The following is a 19,310-nucleotide window of genomic DNA, read 5'->3' as shown; positions in this document are numbered from 1 at the left end:
TATTAGGGCATAGCTTAGCTACTTTGTATCACAATATAGTAGTAGTATGCATCAGATGATATTGAGTAATTTTCCTGAAGAAACTAATAAGGCTTATTGTTTGATTACACAAGTGTAATAACTGGGAACTCATCCTGCGCATCAAGCTTTGGCTTACGTCCCAAAGCCTTCTCATCAAGCAACCCAAATCCCAACCTCTCATACTCCTCTCCCCCATCGACTTTCTTTACCACTACCGCATGATAAGTCTCATCATCCTCTTCTTTAACTTTCAGCAAGATGAGCGCAAACAATTCCTTCCCTTCTAAACTCTTGACTATCTTGAGTGCCTCTTGCGGCGCATCATCAGCAGTAAAGTCAAAGTCGAAGCGCGAATGCGTCTCATCATGCGCCGTACGTATCGGAGGGTTGTTATCATACGCAAACCCCGGCTTCGTAGGATCCCAGTCCTTTGTGTCGAGATATAATCGCTCCATCGGCGCTTGGAGTCTCAGTCTTCCGCTCGTGACCTCGCCGTAGATATTTGTCCCTTTGAGATCAACCTTGACATCCAGGATTCTGGCAACTTCCTCGTAAGGTGCTCTTACCCCGAGGCCAGGAATTCCGTCCATGGAGGCCCATGACCAGGATGGTGCTCTGTACTCTGAAACCCTTCTGCATTCTAGGCTTTGCCAGACAAGTCCTTCCAACAGTCTTGATCGCCAGAGCCCGACGACGTACTCGTCTTTAAGGCGCTTGGAAAAGATACTCGCAAGACCAGAGATGGCAGGGAGTTTGTCCGACGGCTCTGTCAATTTTCGAGGGCCATATATCCAGAGAAGGCTATACCATGACTGATACAGGCTTGCTTTAGGATCTTCTTCCTCCTCCTCTTCTTCATGTTCGGGCTTCTTTTTCTGGTCCTGTCCGTCTGGCATATCATGCACATTAATAAATCTCGAATCGAGAGCCGTGCCATCCTCCCCTCGAAATCCCTCACTGCACTCAAAGAACATCTGCTGCTTTGTATAAAGCAAGCTTCGATACGGTAGTACTCGTTCCTGAAGAGCCCAGCCCCGATCAGACAGTGGTTCATCCGGCAGGCTCACATAGGAATTAGCCCCCGACTCTTTATCAATCGGAAGATTGAACGCCATGGCCTGCCCACTGATATCTCCGAACTTATACTCGAACTTCTTGTATTCCCTTGGCGTTGTCTCGCTAAAGAGTCCTTCTGAGTGATCCTTTGCTTTTGAGGCTGCAACCGTTATGTACGAGTTTGCGTAGATGGAGAGCATTTTTGCTGATTCACGCTCCCAATCGTCGTAGTCACCTTGACAGATGCAGATGCTGTCTATCCAGAGATATCTCACATGTATTTCTCTTGCCAGTTTGATGAGATCTTGATGTGTCTGTGAGAGATCGGAGATGGTGATTTGACGTTTGCGCTCCTCGAGAGTTGCTTTGGTGGTTGTGAACTGGGGCTCTTTGCCCCAACAGTAGCTGTGGTGGGAATATCAGTGACTGTCATTTCGAAGTCTGGATGGGAGAGATACCTCAGAGATATGTACTGTCCGCGTTCCTGTCCGTCCGTCTCTCTGAGCTTCGCATATGGGCTGTTGATATCATCACCCACGTCAACAACTCGACCTGGCAACAGTGTATCTCCGGGGCTGCACTTAGGATGCTGGTTGCATCCAGTGACCCAGTCATGAACCCTAGTTATCGCCTTCGAAGTTCCGCCATACTGCTCAACAGGTCGTCCGCGAATGATCGGAGCTAAAGGATTGCCTAGAAACATCAGTATCGGTATCTCTGAACGTAATATTCGATCTCACCATCGTCTACACAAAGCCCAATGGCCGCCACAAGCCGCACTGTCCGTTTTCCGCGGTCCGTCGTACTCATAACCCAAAACCCATCCCCTCCAACTTCTCTCTTGACAATCCACATCTCCCATAGCGGCCAACCATACTCCGTTTCAGTCCCAGCTTCCCACTGGGGCTTGAGTTCTTCGAGTTCGGCCTGGCACAGTTCGACCTGAGTAAGTATCAGTGAACAAATACCGCAGCTTTCATTGCCCGCGGCGTTTCGTAGAGCATCCAGGCTCTGATGATGTAGGTAGCCTCGGTTGTCTTTGGGCCAATGGTGAAAGTCCACGAGATATGGATATCCACTGATGGACGGAAACGACTCAGGCGGGACTGTGGGAAGATTCTCCCATGGGATCTCTCTGCAAAGACCGCACAGAGACATTCTTTTGTATGTTGAGGTTTGTGTTTCATGTTTCGAGCAGGCAACAGCGTGAGATTATAAACGCAAGTCTGAGGCACCAACTGATGATCCCTGCTTGACGACTGGGATGTTCTTCCATGAGTATAGCCAATCACAAGCTCTAGTTCTTTAGCTTTTGCAAGGTATTGGACAGTTAGAGTCCCGCTACCTACAGGCTACAGCAGCTTTTCAGTCCGTACGCAGTAGCCAATTGAGAAGTCAATTAGACTGGGGAACACAGTAAATAAGGCTCCACTGAAAAAGCTGCAGGTGTACGGACAAGGTAGCATCTAGCAACTGCATATCCATATTGACGAAGAGACAAGAAAATGCCTTGCCTTACTAGATCTCAGAATAAACATTATTGTATTATTCTCGCTAGTAGTGAGCGTAGGTCGCTAATAAGACTACTTTTACACTATAGTTATAGTTACTACTTTCCCTTGGATTCTAGTCTGGTCAAGCTGCATCACTTAATTATTAAAAGCACTCAAGCAGGGTTTTCGTGGTGTCAATGGATCAGAAAATGACAATTGAAATCCCACTTCTAGATTTCTTAAATTTTATACGAAGTGCGTATCTTATCATCTTTATGCACTCTGCTGCCCCATTCTTGAACTAAGAGATTTAACTCAAGTTGTGGAACCCCCACTTCTGGTTAATAGAAGATAAGTCCAGTGGAGAAACATATAAAAGAATAGATCACGGATAGGGAAGCTATTTCCTTATGCTTATTAAATTCATCGTTACAAGAGTTTGTTTATAGGCCTGGCCTAAGGTTGTCTACAAACAGAATCAGCATCCATCAACAGTAAGCTACCCTACACATTCCTCATTAGATGACCGGCTGACATTTCCTAGTGTCTTCACCCGAGATTCAAGCTATCACTACTGTGCTACACGCCTACGGAAGTGCTCTCAAAGAACGGGATGTCAAAGAAACAGTCTCACTCTACACCAGCGATGGCGTTATAATGCCTCCCCACTTCAACGCCAGCGCGGGAACGCAGGCTCTCACTGAGACCTATGAGCGGATCTTCAACAGCATTCAACTCACAATTACTTTTGACATCGATGAAATCGTCTTGATGTCGCCGGAATGGGCCTTCGCAAGAACTACAGCAGAGGGCACAAAAATCATGCTGCAGACTCAAACATCAGAACCTCATTCCAACCAAGAGTTGTTTATTCTGAGGAAGGAGGATGGAAGCTGGAAGATTGCGCGATATGCTTTCTCAACTATGAAACCACTTGTACAGGATGGCATTCGACGTAGCTAGATGAGCGAGATGTCTTCTATTCAGTTAGCCATAATCGAACCGGAAGTCCTCAATAATCACCGTCTGATCGTTGTCACAAACGTTTCCAATAAACAATATTCGGAGATTATCTCCGGGATTGGGAGGATCGGCTAGCTCCCCTATCCCGTTTCATCCCATTCTTGGCTGTCTCGGAGCTATCCGCGTATTCATCCCTGCATCACATCCCCAAAACCCAAAAACCGAGAAATTTGAGTTTGCCGATAAGAAACACTCTCAAAGATACGAGATGCAACAATAGGCGTATTTCCTCGCGTCATCTTCCAGCGGTGAACCCTCAACCAGCCCAGTCTAAACTACCGGCCGAGCGTGCCCAATTCGGACCGGACCGAGAAGCTCCGCTGAGCAATTCTTCCGTGGAGCGCTTACACCGATGGAAGAATATTCCCCGAAGCCTTAGGTCCGCCTTGTTTCAGCGCCCGCTGAAACTATTAAGGACCTGCACCGAATGCCGAGGAAGTCGCAGCTATAAGATCACCACGATGTCTTTTTTTGTTTCAAACACGATGATCTCTATCATTACTCATAAACTCTATCGACAATGTGGAAACTCCTCGTCAGCGGTCTTGTCGCCGTCGCGTCCCTCAGCGGCGTGAACGCTGCTTATCCTAACCCTGGTCCCGTCACCGGCGATACTCGTGTTCACGACCCTACGGTTGTCAAGACTCCCAGCGGTGGATACTTGCTGGCTCATACTGGCGATAACGTTTCGCTCAAGACTTCTTCTGATCGAACTGCTTGGAAGGATGCAGGTGCTGTTTTCCCCAACGGTGCGCCTTGGACTACGCAGTACACCAAGGGCGACAAGAACCTCTGGGCCCCTGATATCTCCTACCACAACGGCCAGTACTATCTGTACTACTCCGCCTCTTCCTTCGGTCAGCGTACCTCTGCCATTTTTCTCGCTACCAGCAAGACCGGTGCATCCGGCTCGTGGACCAACCAAGGCGTCGTCGTCGAGTCCAACAACAACAACGACTACAATGCCATTGACGGAAATCTCTTTGTCGACTCTGATGGAAAATGGTGGCTCTCCTTCGGCTCTTTCTGGTCCGGCATCAAGCTCATCCAACTCGACCCCAAGACCGGCAAGCGCACCGGCTCAAGCATGTACTCCCTCGCCAAACGCGACGCCTCCGTCGAAGGCGCCGTCGAGGCTCCGTTCATCACCAAACGCGGAAGCACCTACTACCTCTGGGTGTCGTTCGACAAGTGTTGCCAGGGCGCTGCTAGCACGTACCGTGTCATGGTTGGACGGTCGAGCAGCATTACTGGTCCTTATGTTGACAAGGCTGGTAAGCAGATGATGTCTGGTGGAGGAACGGAGATTATGGCTAGTCACGGATCTATTCATGGACCGGGACATAATGCTGTTTTCACTGATAACGATGCGGACGTTCTTGTCTATCATTACTACGATAACGCTGGCACAGCGCTGTTGGGCATCAACTTGCTCAGATATGACAATGGCTGGCCTGTTGCTTATTAGAGGGCTGAACTGGGGATGGGATGTGAGCTGGAATTCATTGTCTATACACGAATTGCATCTGTAAATACTTCAACTTATATATATATATACTGCGTGGCCACCTACCACGAACAACATGTAAATCTGTAGCAAGAAAAGGTCTATTATGTTGTGATGGTGCATGGAACCTTGTGTCAATCATGGTGAGTATACGACGAAGTAACAGTCGCCTTGGGATACAGACGCCATGGCTCCAAAGCCTCGGAGTAGCGATGTCCTGAAACACTTACCGTAGTCCATTCAAGACTAGGGATGAACAGGAAGCAAGCCGAGGGATCGTCCCGCCGCGTGACCAAAACGTGGTTTAGTCGCCCCACGATCTCGGCAGGTAGCATTGGAGGTTTATACGAGCCCAGCTAATTACCCAATGACTCGAGCGCTTAAGCACCCCGCAATGCCGATCCCCCAGAGTCAATGCGGGGGAAACATCTCGACTTTGCGCACGAATAGAATCACAGGAATGGATGGTCTATCCCATGCAGAAGAATGTTCGGTCCGTGACGGGCCGGAGAACTGGTAACTGAATAATGCTTCCGGGAAATGGTGACGCTCGGCGATCTGGTGGTGATATATAGACCGTGTAAGTCGCCATTCGTCGCGATGGAATTAACAGCGAAACAGACCCCACGAACCGTGTTCAGTTATCTCATCATGCGTCTTCTATCGTTTCCCAGCCATCTCCTCGTGGCCTTCCTAACCCTCAAAGAGGCTTCATCCCTCGCCCTCAGCAAACGGGATAGCCCTGTCCTCCCCGGCCTCTGGGCGGACCCCAACATCGCCATCGTCGACAAGACATACTACATCTTCCCTACCACCGACGGTTTCGAAGGCTGGGGCGGCAACGTCTTCTACTGGTGGAAATCAAAAGATCTCGTATCATGGACAAAGAGCGACAAGCCATTCCTTACTCTCAATGGTACGAATGGCAACGTTCCCTGGGCTACAGGTAATGCCTGGGCTCCTGCTTTCGCTGCTCGCGGAGGCAAGTATTACTTCTACCATAGTGGGAATAATCCCTCTGTGAGTGATGGGCATAAGAGTATTGGTGCGGCGGTGGCTGATCATCCTGAGGGGCCGTGGAAGGCACAGGATAAGCCGATGATCAAGGGAACTTCTGATGAGGAGATTGTCAGCAACCAGGCTATCGATCCCGCTGCCTTTGAAGACCCTGAGACTGGAAAGTGGTATATCTACTGGGGAAACGGTGTCCCCATTGTCGCAGAGCTCAACGACGACATGGTCTCTCTCAAAGCAGGCTGGCACAAAATCACAGGTCTTCAGAATTTCCGCGAGGGTCTTTTCGTCAACTATCGCGATGGAACATATCATCTGACATACTCTATCGACGATACGGGCTCAGAGAACTATCGCGTTGGGTACGCTACGGCGGATAACCCCATTGGACCTTGGACATATCGTGGTGTTCTTCTGGAGAAGGACGAATCGAAGGGCATTCTTGCTACGGGACATAACTCCATCATCAACATTCCTGGAACGGATGAGTGGTATATCGCGTATCATCGCTTCCATATTCCCGATGGAAATGGGTATAATAGGGAGACTACGATTGATAGGGTACCCATCGACAAGGATACGGGTTTGTTTGGAAAGGTTACGCCGACTTTGCAGAGTGTTGATCCTAGGCCTTTGTAGGTGGAATAGCTGATAATGTGTTGAGCTATGCACTATATTATTTCGATGCATTGTGAAACCCTACCATGGTACATGACTGCACTGCCAAACCATTCGGACCTTTACCTATCATAACGCTAAAGTCCTGGTTGCGTCTCACTATAGAAATGCTTGTTCCTCCTCAAAGCCTGGAAAAGAGAGTGTATGTGCTTTTAAGGACTGTATCTATTTCGACATAATTGTGAGATCATTTAACAAGGAGGCCACAAAACTGAGGATGATGATCTAACTGATACAAAGACTGAACGTAGTGGATATATTCTTCTTTGGTGGCTCTATCGGCCTAATACTGCCTATTCCATCAATCATACTGTATATTCTGTAGGCGATTTCAAACACATTTGACCGCAATGCTGGCATTGGTTCTGCATATACTGTTTGATCCTATTTTCTCATATAGCATCGATCGATACTCTGATGCTTGTGGCCTAATGCATTTACATAGTGAACATTGCTTAGTAAACATGAATGAGACTTGTTAGCCCAGATACGCCTCAACGAGACCCATAGTACTCGTGCTATTCCTGTGAACCTTGACAACCTTGAACCTGGAATCCGCTTCTTTGAGGAGCTTCTCAAAGTCTCCCCTAGTACGCTCCTTCGACCCAGCAACTACGAGCATACACATATCACACTGTCGCGACAGATGCTCCTGATACTTTGAAACCTCATTTAGCTCTGGCAAAACTTCCTCGTTGATGAGAAGAGGGGTTCCAGGTTTGCACTTCTCAAGCGCGGGGACAAGACCTCGAAGAATCTTGATGCAGTCTTCGTCCCGCCAGTTATGGAGACACTGACGCATGAAAAACGCGTTTGCGTCGGCAATGGACTGATCTTTGAAGAAGTCATGCAGCATGAATGAGACTCGGTCTGCGATCTCAGATGGCAACTTTGCTTTTCCATCATCGAGAGCTTCAGGGCTAACGTCTTGAACGACAAAGCTCAGGTTGGGGAAAACGGCTGCTAAGTCCATGGAAACATGACCACTGGCGCCGCCAACATCAACGACCTTTCCAGGGGCCTCAAGCTTGTCCCAATGAAAGCCATCGCGAAGGGCAGTGACTGAGCGGTCCGACTGAGTGAGCGCAGCCATAGCCTTTGCAAAGTTGAGGCCCTTCTCGGGGACATCGGCGTAGAATTGATACGGCGGCTTGCCGTGACGCGTAGCAAACGGTGAATCAGCGTCCTTTGAACCGTTGAGATCATTTTGGACAAACTTGGCAGCGTCAGAGGCTGCCTTGAACATTTCGTCGAATTGCATCCAGAGGATAGCTTCCATGTCGCTGTCTCGTGCGATGAGAGCAGAGCTTGCGGTGTGAGTGACTACATCTGGCTCGACTTCCTCGAAGACGCGTTGAGTCGCGAGATGCTTGATCACTCTGCGACATCGACCTTCATCAATGCCAGTCTTTGCAGCCAGGTCGGCAATACTGGTCTTCCCACCAAGGGGAACATGTCTGAAGAGCTTGAAATGAAGAGCAACTTGATATGCTGCAAGGGTGTAGTGGCTCATGTAAAATGAGCGGTATTCATTTGCTGGGCCGTTGACGAGACGAAGGAGGTCTTGCGCTGCATCGTTGAGCTGAATCCTGGTGGAGTGAATGTCGGAATCACCCTGAATGGATTTGCTGTTCTGATTAAAGGACGGTTCCTTCTGCTTGGTGTTCTGGAGGTGTTTCACGATAGCCTCCGTGGCCTGTTGAACAGTCTGTGCTAGCTGCAAGAGGTTGGAGTGGTTTGCTGAAGCCATTTTCAATAATTGAACGTAATAATCGTAAGATGCTGAATGTCCTTCAAGATGCGATATTGTATGGAGATTGATCAAAAAAACAATTATCATAACTTCTCTCTTCATGCCAAGACTACTATAGCTATATATACATGTTGTTCAACCTGATATCCTCATTCCTGATTATCCTTCTGGCAGGCGTCGCCAGCCATCTGACGTGAGGGCTTTATTCACGGTGTGATAAGAACATGCCGAACGTGCATACCGACAACCATTTCCATGGATTTCTGCAGCCGCAATCGCCAAGTTTGCTACACAGCATCTCTTGTTTTCGGGTCCCGAATAAGCGGCATGTCCCGTTGCCCAATAACATCCCCTCCCACCCCTCTCAGCCAATCTGACTCCGCATGAGATCTACCACTCTATTGGCTGACACGCAATCGGCTTATCAAAAATCGGCGGCAGTTCAGCCGCAGTGACGCTCGAGCTCGCGAACATCGCGCTCTCGTCAAACGCGAGAAACCCTGTGCCCTCGTAGCACCCAACATACTCGGCGTCGATCTCGTCGCCTTTGATTATGCCGAGATCGACCCAGAGGAGGATGTCGCCGCCTTGCATTTCGCCGCCCGGGCCGTATGCTGACATGAAGTTACGCCGCAGCTTGACGTGGCCCTTGTCCCATCGGCCCATGTGCTCCATCTTGGAGAGGTCGGTCCAGTACAGGATCTGGGCTTGGCGGATGTAGTCGAGGCCTGGGAATATGCCACCTTTGTGAGTGCCATTGGTGCCATTGGAGGCTGTACTGTTTGTTGCTCCGAGTGTCTTCTCTCCCGCAAATGCGTGGCATGCCCTCGCCGACACCATTCCCTTCTCTATGCCTGCTGTCACAACATTGGTGACCCATTCCTTGGTAAGGCCATCGAAATTCTCGTTCCAGTACTCGCGCTCCTTTTCCTTCATATGACTGTAGTCTTGTCCTTCAATAACAATACAGAGGTTCTCTGGGAACTTGGTAATCTGAGCTCTTCCACGACGAATCTTATCTGTCATAGGCTTTGGGGGCTGCCAAGCGTCCGAAGAAGAACTGTAGGTGTCGCCTTCAAAGTCGGGCGTCATACGAGAACGATATGCTCCCCAATACCCAGTCTTCTCAGTCAGAGGGACGAGTTCTCCGCAGTGACCGAAGCCAACTGGATCTTTGCCTGTACACTCATGCATAGCTCTAGTGGCAGGAAGACAAACTGACTCCCTCCAGAAGCCAGCATCGTCTGGAAGTGATCTCCAAAAGGTTCTTGTAGCGTCGCTTTCCCACCATGACTTGAAGGTCTGAGGTGAGGTCCAGTAAGTCATCCAAACCCTGGAGGGGATATCGTTTTGTTCTAGTCGCTCGACTGGAACGCCGGCGTCCTTTATGAGGTTGTCGAACTCTTCAATCAGCTCGAGCTTTTCGCTACTTGGACTGTCGGCATGGTATTGACATCCAAAGGTGGTCAGGGTGAAGTGGTGAGCGGCAGAGAAACGTGGGCGAAGCATCTTGTTGACTATTAATACGATGACAATTGAATAAAGGTGAATTGATTGTATCTGCAGGGCACTAGACATTAGTGAGTTTATATATTAGGAATGCCATGTCACTGATTCGCTGCGATGGCGACTCTTGTCAGTGCGATCGGTGCTTGGACAGTCCGGATAACAGAGTTCCAGATCTTCTCCATACAATGTTACCGGAAATTTAATACCCAATTGCAAATCATCTTGATACGACATCGTGGGGAAGCCGTTGGGTACTTGATATCCGGATAGGGTGTCGGACGCTAAATTAGCTCGAGGGGGTGATGTATCACGACACTACAAAGGGTTAGCTCCTGGTCCAAGAGTTGAACATAGAGAGTACAATGGCAGCAACAATGATTCACAAAAATCTCGCCACGTTATGACCATTCACTGCTTTGCGATCGGATCAATAGAACGCGACGCAGCATCAGAAAATGGTAACGTGAGCACGGTGTGTTGTACTTGCTCGCTGCAGTATCATAGGTCTTAGAATGCCGTTCAAATCATTCTGCCTTAGATGACGACTAATCTGTGACGGCCGCCTGTCGTTATGTAAAAATATCTTAATTCCCAAGAGCTATGGGCAAGTCTATCAAATGTCTATAAATGTGATGCGCTACCATGCGGGCTAAGTCACCTACTGGCCCTTGCCAAGCAACACCAGATTGGCGACGTTCATAATAGCAATGATCAGCCATATCACAACTGCAATAGCTGTAGTATACCATGCATTCCGCATTTTCACATCTTCCTCATCATTCCTCTGTCCCGTCATCAATGTCGGTTGTCCTTCAACATGGAGTCGTGCAGGACCGGATCTAACAGTCATGAACTTATTCCTGCTCGTAAAGTAAATAAGAGGCGCTGTGACAAAGGGCAAAACGATACTCAACGCTACCTGCGAACCGTTGAGAGCAGCGTTGAGGCCGGACCGGCCTACTGCGCCAGCGATAATGATACTTGGCGTGATACTGATACTTCTTGTCATCAACCGGCGTAGCCAGGGACGCATTTTGACGTTGAGAGCACCCTCGCTGACCATTTGGCCGGCGATAGTACAGACAATACCCGCTGTGATTCCGGATAGCAATAGAGCCAGGGCGAACAATATTCCTGCTGCAGGAGAGATCGATGATGCGAGTAAATCGTGGATACTGAAGATATCGGCGTCAACGGCGTCGGGGTTCTGATATAAAGAGGCACCGGCAACGATTAGGATAGCCGAGTTGACGAAGAGGGCAAAGGTGAAGAGGGCGATGGCGAGTTCGGCGATGGAAGTCTTTAGCGAGGATTGTATAGCTTCGAGCGATGGGATATAGTAGGTCTTGTCCGAAACTTGATTGCCTGTAGTGCTTGGGGATGGGCGGGGAGGCACAAGGCCTCGCTTGACATCGTATTCGCGTAGACGAGGTTGGACAATACCAGAGCCTAGGTACAGGCTGTGCGGCATGACGGTCGCGCCCAGAATACCGCACGCCTGATATAACCTGAGCTGGTTAGAATGTACCTACAGTATAGCCCTTGGGGAAAAGCTTACCCTTGCTGTTCTACAATGCTCTTCGATGGCAGGTACCCTTTGAACACTTCTCCAACTGAAGTGTTTTGTATCAACGACAACTGGATACAAAAGCATATCACAACTCCCATAACCAGGCACAGAATAAAGTACTCGAATATCCTCAGACCTCTCATGGACTTGTCGGGGTTGTAGAACAGCAGGATGACCATGACATCCGCAATGGAGATGGCACAACCTGCGACGAGAGGGACTTTTGGGAAGAGAAGGTTCAGTGCGATTGCAAAGCCGATGACCTGGGAACCTAGTTTTAGTATAGTGTGAAGCTGAGGGTACTCCAAAGACGGCATACCTCAGCGATATCGGTCGCGATGATGGCGATTTCAGCAAATATGTACAGTATAATGTTAAGCCATCTCGGTAGAAATGCTCGACAGGCTTCAGCTAAGTTAAGTCCGCTGACAGTGCCGAGCTTGATAGCAAGACTTTGGAGAAAGATAGCAAAGAGGTTGGACAACAAGACGATGAAGAGCAACTTGAAGCGGTAAGATGCACCGGCGGCGATGTCTGTAGAGTAGTTTCCGGGATCAACTATCAGAACCTTTGTTAGCCACGAACATAAAATGAGGATGGGTATAACAAGCAAGACGCACTATAAGCAACAGCGATTATGAAGCCAGGACCGATGAAGGATAAGAACTTGATCAACGCTTTCTTCCAGCGCTGAAGGTGCAATAGCCAAGCGCTAGGATCTCTTGTAGGCGTCGTAGAACATTGCGGCTCTGTAGGTAATATCGCAGGGTCATTTACTTGCGTATGCCTATCTTCGTCCTGGTTGGCTGAGGACATGATGGTGGCCTTGGCGGTCTTGGTATTGGGCTAGGATCGCTTTCGCTTTCTCAGAAGTGAAAAAACGGAAACACGCTATACCTGAATGAGATCACGTGTCGTCGTGAGACAATACGAGGTGACGCGACTCGAGAGTTAATCCCTGCGAAGAATATGAAAGGGCTTGAGATGATTGTGATGAGATGTAGGGCAGTATACATGATTGGATTTGAAAGTTGTTTTGACCGTTGAGAATCACCGTGATACCCAAGATGAAGTCATTGCAAACAGATTTATCTTTGAAGATATTTTGTCAAGAGCCAGGTTTCATCCTCATTAATTGCCTATTTCTCGTTTCAATATGCCCTTCTATCAGTTATTGACCTTCAGAAAGAGCGTCTAATCACAGAAGCATTATCTTATCATCTGTCAAACGAAACCGCTGAGATTCATGGTGGCTGATTGGAGAAGGCGGAAAGGATATTCCATTTCCGAATCACCCGCAGATTTCGAAGTGAGTCGGCTGAGCGGAAACGGGTCACTTTCTCCGCATCCGTATCCGAACAGTGCGAATAGCACGTGTCCTTGATATAGAGTGTCAAAATAAACTCAGCAAGAGTTAGCCTAACATAAGGCTAGATTCCCCAAGTGTTTTAGTCCCTTAGGATCAAGGTCCTCTAGGCGGGGTTGAGAGAACTCCCAGATTGTTAAATTCGCCAATTCTCATAAAGTTCTCTGCCAAATGTCTCTGTGCTTTTGAATCATAGTAAAGAGATTCAAAACAATATTCACGCCTTGAAATTGCCCTTCGTTGGGATAATGACGTCACAGCTCTGGTCCTTAACTCCATGGGTCGATTCTGGCGATACATGGCATAAACGCCGTGTTCCATACACGCAAGATGCAACATACCTTCACACTCTCGACCTTTGGCAACCGAAGTCTGCTCAAGGTTCTTCGCTGCCGAAAGCAGACTTGTTGCCTTATGGCAAAGGCCCTTGGGTCATCTATATCCACGGCGGGGCATGGCGAGATCCGCTCGTCGACTCTTCGTCCTTCGAAGCAACTGCCCTCAAACTTCTAAGCGACAAAAACAAAGCCATCGCAGGCGTCGCATCAATCAATTATCCTCTTTCAAGCCATCCCAATCATCCTATGCATCCCGCACCACCCCGCGATTCGTCAGAGCCTGTTGATGTTGCTCGGCAAGCTAAGCATCCTGATCACATAATCGCTCTCCTCACGGCTATCTCATTTCTGCAAAATGATCTTGGGGTGGCTCATGATTATATCCTGTCTGGTCACAGCTGCGGTGCTACCATGACGTTCCAGACATTGATGAACCCCGATCACTGGCTAGGTACTGCAAAGGGAATCTCGGTTCCCAAGGTGAAGAAGCCAAGAGTCATAGCTCCTCTCAACGGACTATACGATCTCGCTGCCTTCATCAACGACCCGCCAGAATCTCACAAACAACTTCAACCACTGTATACCGACTTCACGAAAAACGCTTTCGGCGATGACGGGGCGGTATGGAAGGCTGTCTGTCCTACAAGTGTCACAGACTGGAGCGCAGAGTGGCCTGAAGGCAAGGTCGTTGTAATTGCTCAGAGCAAGGAAGACGGTCTTGTCCCGTATGCCCAGACTGAGCTTATGAAGGACCACCTGAGAAAGACATCAACGCTTGAAATTGTTGAGATGAGAGCTAGCGGTGATCACAACGATCTATGGAAACAAGCCGATGAGATCGTAGATATCATAAAGTGCGCAGTTGGATATCTAACCAAGCTCTGATTATTCAAGGACTTTGAGAATTACAAGTCAGTTAAAGTCAGGTAGCCAAGCTAGAAACCAAACAAGTCCAGTCAATGCTAGATAATCCCAACATTTGGCATCTCTTTGCCATCCTTCCACGATGCCATCACCTGCTTTACTTCTTCATCCGTAAGCTTGCCTTCTTCTTTGCGTATGTATCCCCTAAGATACAATTCAACCTTCTGCGTCACTGTCCACTTGACCTCCTTCATTAACCTTTTTGAATCCCAATCCGATCGCTGCTGGTACCTGTATTCTTTGGCATGCATTGAACGTATTTGCCTAGAAGGCATATAAGGAAAGAATTCGTTTATGTAGAATATTTGTTTTGCCTGTACAGCTCTTATCTGTTCATCAAATTGAATCGTAGCAGCATCGGCAATATCGGATGGGACGTAGAGACCAAAAGCTGGTTGCGGACCGACCTTAGTGGAACTTGGTTGCGAGTCTGTCGGGTGTTTTTGCCGCTGGGTACTGACACAAGCAAATATCTCCCTGCTTTGCTCTGTCGCCATTCGCCGGCAGATATGCGCGATAGCAGCGTTGGTCGATGGAACAAACGCATACCCAAATGGGATCTTTGAAATGTCTTTTACAAAGGAGCGGTGATTTATGATCTGTGCGTATGAGTATCGGAAAGGGAATCCATTAATAAACGAGGGTGAGGCGTAACTGACTTTTTCATTTTCATGTCTGTTCATCAGTCGCACTGGCCTTTCGGCGTAGGCACCTGGACTGGATGTCTCCAAGGACCTACGTTGGACCCTGCATAATGAAAATTGCGCTTGAGGTCGCTTATAGATGGAGAACCTTTGCAAAGAGTGAGCAGGTCTAAAGATGGCAGACATATTCCTCTAAGGAGGGTCAATGAAAAGAATTAAAAGTGGAGTGATGGATTGTTCAACATCGCGACCCCTAATCTGGGGCAGTTAGTGGAGAATCTTTCTTCCAGTCGAATCAAGTTAGCTTAGATCCACAAAACTTAATCATCGACTTCTGCCATGCTTCTATACCTTGAAAGACTGATAGAACTAATAAATCTCTTTATATAATAATTCTCACTTTCTATATAACTTGAAATATCAAGTATTGATCTAACTACTTATTCTTAGACTAGGTATAATTTCCCTTCAATGCTTTTTAGGACTAATGCGTTTTATAAAATATAATAGGCGGATAACTATAAGCTCTAAAGGGTATCATTAAAATCCACTCTCTGTTATACTTATATCTTATTGATAAGAGCCTGGTTTGAGGTAGCTAGAGTTAAATACTTAATCAGGCTATCTCCATTGTTTGGGGCCCCCGGAACAGTTCTATAATCTCTTGTGTTGTCCTCCCTCGAAAGTCCTTGTCCTTTTTCTTCAGATATTCATTTATATACTTTTCCACCAGCAAGTCTATATCTCCCTGGGGCTCCATATCCCCCTCTCCATAGAAACGATACATTTGCTCGATATATACAGGTTCCATGCAGTAATATTTCTTATTTACCTTGAAGAACCACTGCTCCTTCGCAACCTCGCTTGGTGTTTTCTTTATGAATAAATCAGCGACAGCAGATGAGACGTAAAATCCAGCCTCTGATCTTCCCTTCCCCGGCTTTAAAAGTTAGTCGAGAAGAACAGCTTTTGATAAATAACACTTACAATATCGCGCGGATAATGACCCCGCTTTATTTGCTCTTCTCGGCATTGTTGGGCAAGCAATTTATCACTAGCTGGAATAAATGTTATTCCCAACCCTCGTCGGAGTCGAAGCTGCGTAAGTTTGTCATTTTCGATAAACTAAAGATATTAGAATCGGTCGCTTATTTAGAAAAAATGGCATAGAACTGACCCGATCTTGCCGCCATGGGTCGTTTTTCACTCGTAGAGGTTTCGATGGCTGCAAGGATATGCCCCGTTTGCAAGGAGCTGAAGCCAGTGACTGAAAGTTGCATAGTGTAGCTCGTTTTGGAAGAGTCCAATAGGGCAGTCTTGTCCCAAAGGGAAAGGCAGATCTGGCGCTAAACATGGTTCTTGATATACAGACTCTAGAATGAGAGCAAGTTGGGTGTTGTGCTGTTCTGATCTAAGGTAAATGAACGGTCACTTGAGTCTGTGCAAGGTTTTTCCGATAATTAGCGCATTTCCTTTACCTGATGTCCAGCCACTCCTATTGGCCAGTTGTCCCTACGAGACCCTGTTAGCCTATAATTACAGGGTAAGTAATTACAGAGTGCTGCTTGTTTATTTTTTTAGACTTACTTCTTTAGCATTTATATTAATTATAAACTTAGTTTTATTTAAATAAATATAGATAACTATATATATTTAAGCTTAACTTGACTTCTATAACTTTTAAAAACTGAAGATATGCTTTTATATATTATCTAGAATGCTATTGTCTTATCTTATACGATAAAAGATATGCAGATAAACCAGGTATAAAATTGACACTGTTTAGGAAGCTGTTTTAGTAAGTAGGTAAAATTATGGTCCAAAAGTATCTGAATACCCCACCCTGTAGGAACTTAATCACTTTAACGGTAATAACTTCACATATATACAATTAATTTAATTTAAATCTAATAATAATATATTATATATTATTTTAATTACCAGATTTTTCTCTTTAATATTTTATATACTAACCCTATACTTAAATATAAGCATTAAGTTGGCAGGGAAGTAAATTAATTAAACAGTTAATCTGCTCTAGTATTACTACTACCTATACTAACTTAATATATTTAATTAACTTTACTTAATTAGACTTGTTGTCTTTTAGAAGGTCTAATTAAGGGAATATTTTCTTAATATTAAGCTTTAATTGCTTCTAAATATGCTCTATTAGGTTAAGATCTGGACTGTAAGCAGGCCAGTTAATCTAGGATATTCTATATTCTAATAGCTAGTTTATTATAGACTCTAAGTTATATATATAGGCGTTATCTTATTAGAAATAGCAAAAACTAGTCTAGATAGGAAGTAAACCTTCTATTAATGCCTCTTAATAACTTAGGGAAGTATATCCTTTTCTTCTGGCAGTCTAATTGCGGATTATAATAATAATATTAGATTTACTGCCTCTCTAGATTACTCCTTAAATTATAATTAATAATTATAACTTTCTATAAACTATTATATTAACTAATTCCTTTATAAACTTCTTATAAGGCTTCCTAAAGACCTAGCTATATTTATAATTTAGTTATAATTAAACTAATAATTTATTACTAAAAATAGTCTAAAGGTATTATTAATTAAGTAAAAGATTCCTAAGCAGTATCTATTAATAAACTTTAAAACAATATACCTCTAGTAATTTATTAATATCTTCCCTTTAAGCTTAATACTATAAAAACTGCTATCTTACTATTTCTCTAGATAGCAGTATATACTATATAGCCCTCTATTTATAACTATAATAAAGTCTTATAATTCAGTATATAGTTATTTATAAGATATTATTACCTAGATAATTAATAAGCGATTTATATATAATCCTATAGTTATATTTTAATATAAGTAATATATACTAAATCTGCTAAACTATAAGTTTCTTAAGATATCTAGACTTTTGTTTTTTATTTAAGGTTTAGTAAGTTTTCTAGTATTAAAAGATATTAAAGATAGTGGTAGGTAAATATCTAGCCTTATTTATAATATTATAGTATAACCTCTTACTTTCTTGTGACAGTTAGGTTTCTAAACAGGTAAACTAGTCTATACTAGGTTTATATTTACAGAATGCATAAGGCATTATACTAAGTATATTAAGATATTATATCTTTTAATAGTTAATAGTACAGGTTAGGCTTATTAAGGTAAAGAAGTGTTATTAATAGCTAGTAAGCTAAGTTCTATCTACTGCTAAGTAAATATATATATATATACTATAGTAGCTTACAGTATAGTAAGTTAGGCTTATAGTAAGTTATAAGTTAAGTTATAAGTCTAATATATAGCTTATAATAGTTATCCCTAGAATATTATAAGTTATATACAGATTAATTAAAAATAGTAAGGGAGGGGGGGCTATATAATATAAGCACTTTTCCTAAGTTAGGTTATAATACGATCTCCCTCCCTTTATTAGTCTTATCCTTAAGGCCTATATTACCTATTTCTCTTTTTATATTATCCTTATAAGTCTAACTTAATCCTATATTCCCTTTATTTTAATGCTAATAGTATATTAGAGTCTAAAGCCACTTATAATTACTATATATAAGTAATTTTAATTAAAAATACCGGTTTTCTTATTATATTATATAGCTACTGTAAGCCTTAGAAACTGCAGTATTAGGCCTTACCTAGTTATAAGTACTATTCCTAGTGCATTTATTATAGCTATAAGTGTAATAGAAAGGGCATTACTTCTATTAAAGGTCTGCAGCTATTCCTTTTCTATATAATTTTTACTAACTGCTATAGCTAATTGTTTTACTACTAAGAAGTATTATCTTAAAAAGGAGGAGGAGGTAGCTAAAACCAAGCTACTAAACTTATAGCAGTAAGTAAATAAGTATTTAAGTTATTTAATATATTTATATTATTAGAAATAATAGTTAAATAAGCATAGTTTTAAGATACTTTATTAAAATGTGATAACCCTTAATAAGCTTAAAGCTATTAAGAATACTAAGTTTTTTACTATTATAAAGGCATAGCTAGCAGGCGCTTTTAATATTATTAACTAGAATAAGATATTCCCTGTTAATATTCTTAATAGAAATCCCTTAGCAGTCGCTAGGCATTAATAAGGTATTTTAGTAATTCCTATATATTTTTATTTTCTAGGTAGTTTTTCTATTTTATTAAGTATTCTCTCTTTCTATTTTCTACTTACATTTTCCTAATTACTTTTACTTTATAAAGTTCTAGTTTATTAATTTCTTCTAGTTTATTACTAATCCTAATATATATTATATTAGCTGCTAATTTAAGTAATATAATATAAAAGATTTTATAGAGTCTAATCCTTATTAGTAGATCTAGCTTATAATTATTCTTAAAGATCTTTCTAATAATTCTATAAGGTCTAATATATTTAAAGTCTAGCTTGTGATTTAGTTGTTTTATTATAATG

The 19,310-nt window shown here is 44.3% G+C and overlaps 10 protein-coding genes across 10 annotated transcripts; 4 read left to right on the top strand and 6 right to left on the bottom strand.

Moving 5' to 3' along the window:
* Positions 1–45: 45 nt before the first annotated feature.
* On the bottom strand, positions 46–2,243 carry FVEG_16844 (hypothetical protein). The gene is made up of 3 exons (XM_018906083.1): positions 1,818–2,243; positions 1,536–1,770; positions 46–1,482 (listed from the first exon to the last, which is right to left on the bottom strand). The coding sequence occupies exons 1-3, from the start codon at positions 2,233–2,235 to the stop codon at positions 105–107; spliced, it is 2,031 nt and encodes a 676-aa protein (XP_018757921.1). The 5' UTR covers positions 2,236–2,243; the 3' UTR covers positions 46–104.
* Positions 2,244–3,227: 984 nt separating this feature from the next.
* Positions 3,228–3,533, top strand: FVEG_10623 (hypothetical protein; the record flags this gene model as incomplete). The annotated part of the gene is made up of 1 exon (XM_018899787.1): positions 3,228–3,533. The coding sequence occupies one exon, from the start codon at positions 3,228–3,230 to the stop codon at positions 3,531–3,533; it is 306 nt and encodes a 101-aa protein (XP_018757922.1).
* A 562-nt stretch (positions 3,534–4,095) lies between these two features.
* FVEG_10624 (arabinan endo-1,5-alpha-L-arabinosidase) lies at positions 4,096–5,061 on the top strand (the record flags this gene model as incomplete). The annotated part of the gene is made up of 1 exon (XM_018899788.1): positions 4,096–5,061. The coding sequence occupies exon 1, from the start codon at positions 4,114–4,116 to the stop codon at positions 5,059–5,061; it is 948 nt and encodes a 315-aa protein (XP_018757923.1). The 5' UTR covers positions 4,096–4,113.
* Positions 5,062–5,751: 690 nt separating this feature from the next.
* On the top strand, positions 5,752–6,753 carry FVEG_10625 (hypothetical protein; the record flags this gene model as incomplete). The annotated part of the gene is made up of 1 exon (XM_018899789.1): positions 5,752–6,753. One exon carries the CDS (start codon positions 5,752–5,754, stop codon positions 6,751–6,753), a length of 1,002 nt encoding a protein of 333 aa, XP_018757924.1.
* Positions 6,754–7,270: 517 nt separating this feature from the next.
* Positions 7,271–8,542, bottom strand: FVEG_10626 (hypothetical protein; the record flags this gene model as incomplete). The annotated part of the gene is made up of 1 exon (XM_018899790.1): positions 7,271–8,542. One exon carries the CDS (start codon positions 8,540–8,542, stop codon positions 7,271–7,273), a length of 1,272 nt encoding a protein of 423 aa, XP_018757925.1.
* Positions 8,543–8,935: 393 nt separating this feature from the next.
* Positions 8,936–10,054, bottom strand: FVEG_10627 (hypothetical protein; the record flags this gene model as incomplete). Its single annotated transcript, XM_018899791.1, has 1 exon — positions 8,936–10,054. One exon carries the CDS (start codon positions 10,052–10,054, stop codon positions 8,936–8,938), a length of 1,119 nt encoding a protein of 372 aa, XP_018757926.1.
* A 564-nt stretch (positions 10,055–10,618) lies between these two features.
* On the bottom strand, positions 10,619–12,472 carry FVEG_10628 (manganese transporter). Its single transcript, XM_018899792.1, has 4 exons — positions 12,245–12,472; positions 11,944–12,182; positions 11,613–11,887; positions 10,619–11,562 (listed from the first exon to the last, which is right to left on the bottom strand). Exons 1-4 carry the CDS (start codon positions 12,438–12,440, stop codon positions 10,713–10,715), a joined length of 1,560 nt encoding a protein of 519 aa, XP_018757927.1. The 5' UTR covers positions 12,441–12,472; the 3' UTR covers positions 10,619–10,712.
* Positions 12,473–13,067: 595 nt separating this feature from the next.
* Positions 13,068–14,413, top strand: FVEG_10629 (hypothetical protein). The gene has a single exon (XM_018899793.1). It carries the CDS (start codon positions 13,239–13,241, stop codon positions 14,211–14,213), a length of 975 nt encoding a protein of 324 aa, XP_018757928.1. The 5' UTR covers positions 13,068–13,238; the 3' UTR covers positions 14,214–14,413.
* Positions 14,097–15,107, bottom strand: FVEG_10630 (hypothetical protein). The gene is made up of 2 exons (XM_018899794.1): positions 14,912–15,107; positions 14,097–14,851 (listed from the first exon to the last, which is right to left on the bottom strand). The coding sequence occupies exons 1-2, from the start codon at positions 15,080–15,082 to the stop codon at positions 14,291–14,293; spliced, it is 732 nt and encodes a 243-aa protein (XP_018757929.1). The 5' UTR covers positions 15,083–15,107; the 3' UTR covers positions 14,097–14,290.
* A 334-nt stretch (positions 15,108–15,441) lies between these two features.
* Positions 15,442–16,312, bottom strand: FVEG_16845 (hypothetical protein). Its single transcript, XM_018906084.1, has 3 exons — positions 16,074–16,312; positions 15,884–16,021; positions 15,442–15,836 (listed from the first exon to the last, which is right to left on the bottom strand). The coding sequence occupies exons 1-3, from the start codon at positions 16,248–16,250 to the stop codon at positions 15,513–15,515; spliced, it is 639 nt and encodes a 212-aa protein (XP_018757930.1). The 5' UTR covers positions 16,251–16,312; the 3' UTR covers positions 15,442–15,512.
* Positions 16,313–19,310: the final 2,998 nt, after the last annotated feature.

This window comes from Fusarium verticillioides, chromosome 11, assembly GCF_000149555.1.
Source record: "Fusarium verticillioides 7600 chromosome 11, whole genome shotgun sequence".
Lineage (NCBI taxonomy): Eukaryota > Fungi > Ascomycota > Sordariomycetes > Hypocreales > Nectriaceae > Fusarium > Fusarium verticillioides.
Note: the sequence above shows the minus strand (reverse complement) of the source record. Positions and strands in the feature narration are given on the sequence as shown.

Bases quoted from the DNA above. Each gene is read 5' to 3' on its own strand.
- FVEG_16844 (XM_018906083.1), bottom strand. From the start codon at position 2,235: ATGTCTCTGTGCGGTCTTTGCAGAGAGATCCCATGGGAGAATCTTCCC. The intron at 1,771-1,817 runs GTGAGATCGAAT...TGATGTTTCTAG, and splicing joins TGGGCTTTGTGTAGACGATG to GCAATCCTTTAGCTCCGATC. The intron at 1,483-1,535 runs GTATCTCTCCCA...TTCCCACCACAG, and splicing joins GGACAGTACATATCTCTGAG to CTACTGTTGGGGCAAAGAGC.
- FVEG_10628 (XM_018899792.1), bottom strand. From the start codon at position 12,440: ATGTCCTCAGCCAACCAGGACGAAGATAGGCATACGCAAGTAAATGAC. The intron at 12,183-12,244 runs GTGCGTCTTGCT...AGGTTCTGATAG, and splicing joins CATAATCGCTGTTGCTTATA to TTGATCCCGGAAACTACTCT. The intron at 11,563-11,612 runs GTAAGCTTTTCC...TAACCAGCTCAG, and splicing joins AGCATTGTAGAACAGCAAGG to GTTATATCAGGCGTGCGGTA.
- FVEG_10629 (XM_018899793.1), top strand. From the start codon at position 13,239: ATGACGTCACAGCTCTGGTCCTTAACTCCATGGGTCGATTCTGGCGAT.
- FVEG_10630 (XM_018899794.1), bottom strand. From the start codon at position 15,082: ATGTCTGCCATCTTTAGACCTGCTCACTCTTTGCAAAGGTTCTCCATC. The intron at 14,852-14,911 runs GTCAGTTACGCC...TCATACGCACAG, and splicing joins ACAGACATGAAAATGAAAAA to ATCATAAATCACCGCTCCTT.
- FVEG_16845 (XM_018906084.1), bottom strand. From the start codon at position 16,250: ATGTTTAGCGCCAGATCTGCCTTTCCCTTTGGGACAAGACTGCCCTAT. The intron at 16,022-16,073 runs GTCAGTTCTATG...TAATATCTTTAG, and splicing joins ACCCATGGCGGCAAGATCGG to TTTATCGAAAATGACAAACT. The intron at 15,837-15,883 runs GTAAGTGTTATT...TAACTTTTAAAG, and splicing joins GTCATTATCCGCGCGATATT to CCGGGGAAGGGAAGATCAGA.